The 12,106-nt window shown below is 42.5% G+C and overlaps 1 protein-coding gene across 1 annotated transcript; it reads right to left on the bottom strand.

Moving 5' to 3' along the window:
- Positions 1–1,178: 1,178 nt before the first annotated feature.
- Positions 1,179–12,106, bottom strand: LOC124045896 (calcium-independent phospholipase A2-gamma-like). The gene is made up of 9 exons (XM_046365677.1): positions 11,938–12,106; positions 7,009–8,738; positions 6,642–6,791; positions 3,938–4,095; positions 3,723–3,817; positions 3,430–3,601; positions 3,243–3,300; positions 2,952–3,146; positions 1,179–2,665 (listed from the first exon to the last, which is right to left on the bottom strand). Exons 2-9 carry the CDS (start codon positions 8,635–8,637, stop codon positions 2,207–2,209), a joined length of 2,916 nt encoding a protein of 971 aa, XP_046221633.1. The 5' UTR covers positions 8,638–8,738; positions 11,938–12,106; the 3' UTR covers positions 1,179–2,206.

Below are 12,106 nucleotides of genomic sequence, written 5' to 3'. Positions count from 1 at the left end.
CATTGGCAAAATTCTGACAGCACGCCAACAGCTTAGACCTACACGGAGAATGGTGGGAACTATGCTAAATATTCACTCCGTTTGTCTGATACAAAAGTGCTGATTCAGTGGAAGATGGACCCACCCTCTTCTCCAAAGTGGATGAGGTCTTCTAAAGCTTGACCCTGCCTATGGCTATAAGAGGTCTCAGTCAGAAACAAACAGTTGTCATGGTGTGTTCGTCAGAGAATAAGAACTTTACATAATGTCCATGTAGGACTTATGTGCACATGTCAATAGCCTTGCATGTATCTACTGGTCAAGTAAAGACATTCCATGAGACAAACATTACTTTTTCTTCAAGCTATAAATAGTTTCTTTACAAAGTACAACAAAAACCTAAACAATAGTGTTGTACTGAGCTTGTTAAGGCATGGTCCACATTCTTCAAAATGGGGTATTACATTAGTTAGTTACCGATGAGCAGCAGAACATTTGACAGGTTTCATCAAGATTTCTCTGCATTCAAAAGAATCAGATGAAATTCAAGGAAATAAAACAAAGTTACCTGCGGTATTTCCTGTCATCTCTCTTTCCTTTTTGACAGATTTAGTTCTTACATTGAACAGCCCTTTTCCTCCATCGGTTTCTCAGTGGACTCTGATCTTCTATGGTTTAATGTGTGTTATCAGGAAAAACGGGCATTCTTTCCAACCACATTCAGGACACGTGTCAATATTTCATGAGGACTTCAGAGGTTAAAATCAGGTCAAACTCTGTTCTGGTCCCACGACTTGTCAAATGGGCACCATCTGATGTCCTTTGTGTAATGTGGATACAACAAACATAACGTCATCTCCATCCATTGTGACAGATCAGCTGTCACCATCAGCTGAAAAAGAGGCAGAATGTCTTCATAACATGTCATTTCTTCATACAACAATCAGTCAAAATGGGGAAGAGGACTATCATATGGCATAGATCGAAGATGATCATTTCTTTTGTTATCTGTGCTTTTGTTGAGTGAAAGGCTGGGGGTTACTGAACTTGTGTCTTCTCTCTGGCTGGCACATGCACACTCATTCTCACTAACAAAGCATTTCTGTCCCAAACAAAGTGTGTCCTTTATAGTGACTGACCAGGGTGGGTACAGCCTCTAGATGCAGGCAGGCTGCCATTAACCCCGCAAACTCCAGCAGTACAAAGTCAATACTACACATGACAAGCTGCTTTTTAATTGCTCAATTGTTACATCACCAATCCAAATCTGGGTGGGGAATTACTGGGTCTGAGAAGATAGATATTTTACTACTTGAATGTAAAGGCCTCAGCTGAGCACATCATCAGATATTTCACAATTATGTGAGGGACAAGTTTGCTGTACACTTCAGAGCTTTTAAGAGGCATCTTACAAAACACAGCATATCATTTTTTAATAATAATGTGTTTTTAAAAATATATAAATAGGTTTAACATTAACAAATATTTTGTAATAATATGAGATAACACATATCACTAGCAGCTACACGAATTCCCTCAGTGCAAACATCTTCAATATACGGTCAGTGCTAGACCTGGGTTCAAATACATGTGATTTAAATACTTATTTTCTGTGTATTTGAGTATTTTCAAATAACGTGGCCAGAATCAACTACTTCTATTGGAATTATTTTTCAAATTATTCCATATAAATATCCTTCTGCTTTAAAGTATTTTCAAATACCTCAGTTAAATGAATGGGAGTATTTTCAAATACTTTCCAAGTGTATTTCCAAATAAATTGTCTTAAATTTGTTTTTACAAAAAATGAAATACTTACTTCCACATGTCTTTAAAAGTAATTGAAATACCCTAAATAGTATTAGAACCCAGGTCTGAAAGTGCAAATACACTTAACAATATTCCATAAAGGAGTGCATCCTCATTCATACCAATACATATACAGTACTGAATATATATATAAATTACTATGTAGTTTTGATTTTGCATCCATAAATGCATGACAGACAGAGCCCTTTGCATGGAGTAACAGAGCTCCAACTATGTATTTCCTCATTTTGGTGTACATATATAGAAACACGTACTTACACAGTCATTTAAACAGAAAGGTGTATGTGAGCATTTGGGAGGAAGGAAGAGTTTGCTAAAACGTTTTAAAAATAAAAACAGGGTAAAACTACAGGCACTGAGTAATAAAACCTAACCTGTGACATGTGACCTAGGACCCTCAAACCCAGCTCTGCTGCACCTCCCAGGCTCTCTCACTGACCCAGTCCTTTGTGTGGCTCAGCGCAGTGCGCTCCTGCCCCAGCACCTTACACAGCCTGGCCATCTTGGGCTTGTTCCTGTCCAGGTAGACCTGGGTGTCAGCCTGCAGCTGCTCCATGGCCCTGACGCTGCTCTCATCCAGGGATACCTCGGCACTCAGCATGGGGTTGAACCTAAAGTAGACGTTTGGGGCCAACAAGTCGTCCAGGAGGGTGTGGACCCCCTCGGTGTCGGTGGCACTGCAGATCAGGTGGTTGATCTTGGCACGCAGGCTGGTGGAGGTGCCCGGGCTCCGCTTAGCATTGTCATAGCGACCGGTGCCGAGCGACAGGACACACTGGTAAGGCTGGTTGGGCCACAGGAGGCGGCTCTCGTGGACGGCGAGGGCACAAGGGTTGTTTAGAATGAGGCCACCATCCTACAAAGGGACATACATTTTGAGTCAGGATTTGTTGGTACGCATGGTATGCAATGAATTTTATTGTACATGGGGCATCTCACTCTGAATGAAAAAACATGACAGTTTTGCACGTATCTTTCCTATCAAGGGTCCTGAATTCCACACCCCTCTCAAACAACAGAAAGTGTACGGGCATTAGCTTGATCTGTGCAGTGATTTTATAGCTGATTTCACCTCTATAGAACCACAGTCTCAGTCAGCAAAGGCTGTCAGAAACAGACAGAAGAAGCCAATAAAGTCTTACCTGATGGATGTCACTGTGTAAAGGGAATTCCTGGAAGTATCCCGGGGCAGCGGACGACGCTCTCACCGCCTGCCACATCTGGTACCCAGACCCCCCTGCGTAGCGGCTGAGACGGCCTGGGCTGTGGTTGTAGTTCCTGAAGATAAAGGCCTTGGGACTGGTCCCCCAGTTCACCACGGCGCTCACCGCTGACACCTGAACAACCATTTAGAAAAACACCATGGTCAATTTTCACCATATAAATGTAAGAATAGGTAACACAAAAAAGGGCGGAGTGAGTAGTGACATTACCTTGGGGCTCAACTCATCCCTGGCTGTTTTAATCAGAACTTGGTCGCCCATCTTCTCTCTGTAGAAGGTCCAATGAAATACAAACAGTACACAGATGAGAGCAGAACCATGGTTTGACATTTTAAGAATTCAGGAATTCTTCATTATGATTCAAGCACGGTTGACTGAACAGTAAAAACTGTCATACCTCAGTATCATCTCCCAGGTCTCGGTGCTGTAGTAGGAGTGACTCCAGCCCATCTTCACTGTGCCCACCAAGGGGTTCTGACGGAACACATCCGAGCCAAAACGACGGTACATATCTGCACACTCCTCTAGAGAGAAACGGGCCAGGCCAAGCATGAAGGCCAACACTGCCCCTGTCACACAAAAGAAGGACAAACAGACAGGAAAGGACAAATGAGTTGCATAACAATGGTTAAATGATTCAAGCTCAGGTGTTGAGTCCTCGATGTGTAGGTGAGTCAGGGTTTGTCTTACCTGTGCTCACTCCACAGATGTAGTCAAACAGCTGGTGAACCTGCTTGCCTGTTTCCGCTTCCAGCTGCTTGAGGACCTGCAGTGGCACCACCCCTCTGAAAAGAGACGGGGGAGAAAACAGTGATTCAAGAGAAAAATGTGCTTGTACGCCTTTATAGCAGTTACAGTTCATTGTAATACTTCAGTAGGTTAACCATGAGGAGAAGGATCGGTACCTTGTGCCACCACCATCGATTGAGAGCACTCGGATTCCACGACCTTTGACTGGATCCACATAGCCAATCAGAGCCAAGGTTTCCCTAATGACACACTGAAGTTCCTGGTCTTCTCTATGGCTACGCCGCTGTCTTAAGAGCTGAACAGCAGCTTTCTCCTGGAATGAAAGGCATATTATTTGATTAGAGATGATTGAAGTAGTACATGACTGATAAAAATCACAACATAGGCATCATCATCTATAATCTTCTTGAATTATTTTTCTCTGGGTTGTGAGGGTGGGGGGGGGGGGGGGCACGTGGCTTGTCTCTGCAACTTCACTATTACCATTACACTATGTCACTATCAGTAGCATTTCATTATTAGTATTCAAGTTATTATTAGGTCTAAATATTAGTCTCGGTTACAATGTCATATTGGAGAAGAATTCTGAGAAAGAAAATTCAGATTCCGATTTTGACGCACTAAAGCCACTAAGCCATTCACACCAAGTCTGATGCCTTTTTCCATCCACTTCTCCGAACAATTCGTACAACGTCACCAATGCTGCTGCAGTCATTCTCTGTGGCAAAATGTTGTTCAAAGTGGCTAGAGAGGACACAGTAATGAGCGAAAAATCATATACTACTGGAAAAATAATATGCTATTGAAAATATGAAGATATAGACTATGCATCCGATACAGTTCGATGAATCATGAAAGGAGCTTGGCTAAGTTTCATTCAGTTGCACAACATTTAATAAGAAAGGAAACGCAAAACTGCCACCTGCTGTTATTCTTCGCACAAATGTCACCACTGCAATAAGACAGGTTTTTTCCTGATTAAAGAGATGAAGGCCTATGTTAGGAACATTTCTGAATGGACATAAAGAATTTGTGAACTCATACACGCACACCAACCCACCGACCTAAAAGAATCCATCAATCAACGGACAGCATCTCACTCAGACACATAAGCAAATAACAATTGTCCTTTCCCAAAAATGTATTTAAAAACGTATTAAATATCCGTTCTGTAGGATTTAAAAAAAATTGTCTACATTATAGGATGATGCTTAGTCAATGTAGTCTATAATATAAATTGGCGAGGAAAGTTTTAAAGGGGAGATAGAGGCAGCTGTGATACAGGATATGAAGATGAAATTGACAACCATTAGAAAATAGAAGAACATGGAGGCAACCTCTTCATAGCCGGCCCTAATGCCTTAAGATCAGTCTGTCCGTAGCCTAAAGATCAGCCTCTCCACAGCCCAATGATCCGCCTCTCCACGGCCTAATGATCAGCCTCTCCACGGCCTAATGATCAGCCTCTCCACGGCCTAATGATCAGCCTCTCCACGGCCTAACGATCAGTCTCTCCACGGCCTAACGATCAGCCTCTCCACGGCCTAACGATCAGCCTCTCCACGGCCTAACGATCAGCCTCTCCACGGCCTAACGATCAGTCTCTCCACGGCCTAATGATCAGTCTCTCCACGGCCTAACGATCAGTCTCTCCACGGCCTAACGATCAGTCTCTCCACGGCCTAACGATCAGCCTCTCCACAGCCTAACGATCAGCCTCTCCACAGCCTAATGATCAGTCTCTCCACGGCCTAATGATCAGCCTCTCCACGGCCTAACGATCAGCCTCTCCACGGCCTAACGATCAGCCTCTCCACGGCCTAATGATCCGTCTCTCCACGGCCTAACGATCAGCCTCTCCACAGCCTAATGATCAGTCTCTCCACGGCCTAACGATCAGCCTCTCCACGGGCTAACGATCAGTCTCTCCACGGCCTAACGATCAGTCTCTCCACAGCCTAATGATCAGTCTCTCCACGGCCTAACGATCAGCCTCTCCACAGCCTAATGATCAGTCTCTCCATGGCCTAACGATCAGCCTCTCCACAGCCTAATGATCAGTCTCTCCATGGCCTAACGATCAGCCTCTCCACAGCCTAATGATCAGTCTTTCCACGGCCTAACGATCAGCCTCTCCACAGCCTAATGATCAGTCTCTCCATGGCCTAACGATCAGCCTCTCCACAGCCTAACGATCAGCCTCTCCACAGCCTAATGATCAGTCTCTCCATGGCCTAACGATCAGCCTCTCCACAGCCTAATGATCAGTCTCTCCATGGCCTAACGATCAGCCTCTCCACAGCCTAATGATCAGTCTCTCCACGGCCTAACGATCAGCCTCTCCACGGCCTAATGATCAGCCTCTCCACAGCCTAACGATCAGTCTCTCCACGGCCTAACGATCAGCCTCTCCACGGCCTAACGATCAGCCTCTCCACGGCCTAACGATCAGCCTCTCCACGGCCTAACGATCAGTCTCTCCACGGCCTAATGATCAGTCTCTCCACGGCCTAACGATCAGTCTCTCCACGGCCTAACGATCAGCCTCTCCACGGCCTAACGATCAGCCTCTCCATCGCCTAACGATCAGCCTCTCCATGGCCTAACGATCAGCCTCTCCATGGCCTAACGATCAGCCTCTCCACGGCCTAACGATCAGTCTCTCCACGGCCTAACGATCAGTCTCTCCACGGCCTAACGATCAGCCTCTCCACGGCCTAATGATCAGCCTCTCCATGGCCTAATGATCAGCCTCTCCACAGCCTAATGATCAGCTTCTCCACAGCCTAATGATCAGCCTAATGATCAGCAAACTCTTAAAGTACCTAGTCTTGTAAAGACATTCAATGAGGTACAAACCTGCCAGACCACTGCTTTGCATCCTGGGTGTCGGATAAGGTGTGTGTTGAGCTCATCGACAACTTCGGTGATGGCCTCAGGAGAGAAGGCCTGTTGTAGACTGGACACCAAAGCACGGGTCATCTCCTCTGCCTGTCTCCTGCCCATCACCTGAGAAAGGAATGATCACATTGAGAGCTAAAGGATGATATGGTCTCTGTTAGTTTTAAATTCAATCAGGTAAAATGTGGTAATATCAATATTTCAGTATCTGGTTCTACAATAGAAAAAACATGTTCATGTTAACCTGGTTGATGTAAATTCATCTAAAAGCAGAAGCAAGCACACAGATAATTTGCATTTCCTGGTTGTGTTGAAGGTGACTCACCATTCTTCTAAGTGTGGCCTCACTGAGCATAGAGGCAGAATGGGCCTGGTTGCTCTGAGCCCAGGAGCCACCCAGATACCCCCCCAGGAGGCTGGGGATGGCACTACTGGGATTGAGAAGGCACTCCATGAAGGATACAGCAGGCTGTGGTTTCGGGACCCTAACGGATCCATACTCCATCTCCCATTCTCCCCTGCGTTCCTCAATGGGACCTCTTTCTAACTCCTCCTCCTCCACGGCATCATAGCTGCCTTTGAAATAGCTGTTGACGTAATTAGCCATGTATGCATAGTTCTCACCGAAACTGGTTGTGATGTTACTGATGTGGAAAAGGGATTTGGGACGGATGGGTGGATCTTCCTGCTTTAGCCCTGTGGCTGATTGTTCATGTCTGGAGGTAGAAGATTTAGAACACTGCTGTTGATACGTCCTGCTGTTTGGCATGTGGTCCGCAACCAGATGTTCTGTTTGAGGTGGTGGTAGTTCAGTTTCGTCTGTAACGGTTTTGGCTCCAAAGTATCTGTTGACATGCTGGGCAAAGTGAAGGTAGCCCTCTGCCTCTCCCTCCCAGCTGTTGGAGATATCAGCACGTTCAATGGCTGGTTTCTGAATGGCTGGTTTCTGAATGGCTGGTTTCTGAATGGCTGGTTTCTGAATGGCTGTGGTCTGAGCTACAGCTGCACTAGTCTTTAAATGAGCCGTTTCAGTTTCCTTTACACTTTCAATGTAACTGATTTTTTGTGTTTTCCTCCTCCTCATCCTCCCGGTTGACACTCTGCTTGAAGCCAGATCCTCCAGAGACTCTTCCAGAGTCGAACCTAGGACGTCCTGTGCCGAACCTTTGGTGAACACTGACTTTAGGTGTTCATGTGATGAGTTTATGTGATGAGCAACATAACTGAAACTTTCCCCAAACCTGGAGGCAATGGAACTGATGTGAAATAACTGCAGTCCACCATATCGCTGGGCGGCGGAGCTTGTCTCTGTCTGGCTGTCTGACGTCTCAAGATCGTTTTCATTTTCCAAAGGCTGCTGTGTTGTTGTCTCACTGTCCTCCCTGGCTGCCCTGTTACTTTGACTACGCCTCTGTGGCCTGCTTCCCAGACTCTCCTGAGTTGTGACAACAAACCCCACATTCCCAGCAACAGAGGACAGCTGTATCACATCCTTTCTCTTGAAGTAAATATTGATGTGTCTGGAGAGGCGATTAAAAGAATCACCCAGACAAAGCATGCTCAACTGAAAGGATGTTTGGCTGTCCTCCTGAAGGCTGTCCTCATGAAGGACCCCGATGGGGGCCTCAGCCTTCAACACATCCCTACTAGAGGTTGAGTAGACACGGGCCGCCTGGGAGTATCTCACCCCTCTGGTACCACCCTCAAGGAGGTACTCAGTGGTCAAGCTCATGTGTTTGAACCTCAAGCTCTTGTGGGCTCCTTTCCTGGCAAAGCTGGGAGGCAGGGGAGAGGAAGGCAAGGAGCAGCTATGGAAGTCCAAGGCTAGGGGTGTCTTGGCCAGGTGAGGGAAGGTTCTAAGGATAGTTATGAGGTACCTGAGTTTGCAGAACAGTCTTAACGTCCTCCCTCCCAGGTGACTCACACACAGGTTTATGTTGAGGAACTGACCCATCTTTAGCTTGGATGTAGTTGACTGGAGACAAAGACAACCAACAGTGGGCTAGGAGCTGGGCCTGTATTGGCTTAGGCTTAGATATCAGAATCATTTGGTCCCTGTAAAATACAAGAGGGAGAGGTAAGCAGGTGCTTCCACCAAAACTGGGATAACTCTAGTTTTAACTATGCTTTCTGGAAAGAAACTATTTTCCCAGGGGAACAAAATTACTTTTGAGGTAACTACAACTATTTGAATAACAGATCCCCAAAAAGTACTACTTCTGTAAACTATTTGAATACAGATCTCAGGAAGCAACTTCTTTTAAAATGATTTGAATACAGATCTCAGAGAGTAGCTACGTCTGTAAACTATTTGAATACAGATCTCAGAGAGTAGCTACGTCTGTAAACTATTTGAATACAGATCTCAGAGAGTAGCTACGTCTGTAAACTATTTAAATACAGATCTCAGAGAGTAGCTACGTCTGTAAACTATTTGAATACAGATCTCAGAGAGTAGCTACGTCTGTAAACTATTTGAATACAGATCTCAGAGAGTAGCTACGTCTGTAAACTATTTGAATACAGATCTCAGAGAGTAGCTACTTCTGTAAACTATTTTAATACAGATCTCAGAAAGCAACTACTTCTTTTTTTAAATGATTTGAATACAGATCTCAGAGGGTAGCTACGTCTGTAAACTATTTGAATACAGATCTCAGGAAGTGATTGCTTTTCTGAAACTGTTGGATTGTTTGCCTTCAACTAATGTCAGGGCTGAATGTGGAACTGCATGTTGAAGATAGAATATTGTGTCCTCTATTCATTATATTTCTATACTATTCCAATCTGACAGATATATTTGAAGAGTTTCATTACACAAATCTATATTTCAGTATTTTTGTGTGTGTGTAAAATATTACTGTTCTCAGATTCTTAAAGATTATTAATTTATAGATTTTAGATGTATTAAAATGAGTTTTGTTGCAAAACGTTATATATCCACTGTTTGGCTGAAATGGAATGTTCGTATCATGTAAATTTCACTTTGATATGTGATTGTCTCAACTAACTATTTTAAGATTAATGCACTGACTGATAAGAGCATCTGCCAAATCACTAAAATGTCAATGTAAATATTTTACATACAATCTCACATTACTGCATTGATTCATTTTTGTATTTAAAAAAATATTGATGTCACAAATGTATCATTTGCAAAGTTCTTTATTTAAAAAAAAATTCATGTCACATTTGACTGTGTAAAACCTCCTAGTAGTACTACTTATTTCTCTGAGAGTGAGGCAGATGGCGTTTTGCAACCATCAAGTGATAGATTTCAAACAAATTCATGTCTGTCATTGAACAAATCCATCCCATCTCTTTCGAAGTTCTTTAAACAATGAAAGCAATAAAAGCTAACTCAACAACATTTCTGAAAAAAAAACGAATTTGATCTACACAATACATTTCTATCTGAACATTTTGTACATGTCCATTCTCCCGAATATATTTTGAACAGATAACTGTTCTTGTTTCAAACACCATTTTTAAAGGGATAGTTTTCTCAGCATACAAACTAACATGATTCTCAACCTACCTGGTATTTGATTCAAGAAAGCAGTTTTCCTTTCAACACTTAATAGCCGTATTGTAACAGTTAGCATTCTCAGCAAGACAACATTCAAAGTTATTGTGCCTGTAATAAAACTGTCATTATTTTTGGAGCAACAGTTTATTAGCATGTTGTTACATAATATTTTGGACATAGCATTTGAATTGCCTAGCAATGAGCTGAGACTTTGACGGTTCCTTATTCCATGTATGTAATAACTCCATTATTATGCAATTATAAAGACATTTCCAAAGTCCTATGGGACAGGAACGTTTCAGTTACTACACTTTTTTTTACATGGTCAACATCACTTGAATGATCTACCTTTAATAAAAGGGATGTCTGTCTTTATCTGATACAGTATAGTAGTAGTAGTAGTAGTAGTAGTAGTGGTAGTAGTAGTACATAGATTAAAACAATTACTTGAGAAAAAATATTTTGGAACATTACTTGAATGCTATTACACCAAGTATGGCTGGTGTCAAGTGTTACTGTATTAACTTATGTCTCACTTATTATGAAAATATATGTACCTCATGTATTTAATTCTAGACTATACTCTATATTAAGATTAAACTCTAAGAGCCCTTAAAAACCATGTTGTTATGGTCAAATTTTTACACTAATTCAACTGTTGTAGTTTTTGGTTCTTCATCAAATATTTGTCAGCCTTCAAATAAATATGTGTTGTTTTTAAATAACTTCCATATATTCAAATACCTTCAAATATCATTTGTTTTTCTGCAACCTGTAATTGTATATCAAAAGAAAATAGTTGCCTTTTAGTTTAAACTACTGTATATAAACTATATTTGACTACCAAAATATAACTATTTTCTGCCCAGCAGGTCTGTTTCCCATAAACAATCAAGAGTAGCTGGCTGACTATTCTAAACAGATCAAAATCCATCTCAATCTGACGTGGAAACAATGTCAAATGTCTGTGTTGAGGTGGAGCCTTTATTTGCAAACAAGCTAAAGAACAACATTTGGAAGACATCTGCCATTCAAATAATCAACATTGTCTTCCCTTAAATGACAACATGAGGTCAAAAAACATCCTGTCCTGCAACCATGCGCCCTGATCAGTATGGCATATCAATGTCCCTACCACATCACTACAATACGGCAGCTGGCAAGGAGATATATCTTTACCTGACACAATAACAACTAGTGGGGAGGGGGGGTTGTGTTGATACATTGTGTGTGTATGTGTGGTCCTGGTCATATTTTATAAACACCTCTGACAAAATAGACATGCTGTCCCACTCTTCCCTCGTAACTGTAACATGACACCAATGTCAATCTGAATACTGGGACATGTATTAATAAAACACTTTCTACTAAGTCAACTATTAGGACCCAGGAAAGAACTTAGCGGAGGTATCCCTTTAATGTGACAGAAATCTGAGAAGCAGAGAGGATAGTTTTTACTTCATTGCACCCCAAAAAACAAGATATGACTGTGTCTCTACACGTGGACGTGTCCCTCCTAAATGCAACATAGTTGTGGTGCATAAAAAAGGAGCACTATTTAATTGAAAATAGCAACTTGCTATTTATAGTATTTATAGAAAACTTGCACCAAGGAAGGTCAAATGCACAGATTTGTCCAATCAGGTACTGCATGTTCACCATAACCTTGACACAACATCCAGTAGATTCTGATGAATATGAGGCAGGAATAGATTAAACATTTACCTGGGGCAACTCTTCTCCTGTTATCCTCCGCTTTCTTCCTTTAATGTTTTGATCTCTATCCTGAAACAGTTTCTTATTAGATGTCCTGCAGGGCAAACCTTTCAAAGGAACCGACACTGTTTCTGTTTTGGTACTTAATCTCATCCTACCTTCCTGTAGGGTCTGTATA

Source organism: Oncorhynchus gorbuscha, linkage group LG10 (genome assembly GCF_021184085.1).
Source record: "Oncorhynchus gorbuscha isolate QuinsamMale2020 ecotype Even-year linkage group LG10, OgorEven_v1.0, whole genome shotgun sequence".
Taxonomy (NCBI): Eukaryota; Metazoa; Chordata; class Actinopteri; order Salmoniformes; family Salmonidae; genus Oncorhynchus; species Oncorhynchus gorbuscha.
This window is presented reverse-complemented; position numbering and strand designations above follow the sequence as displayed.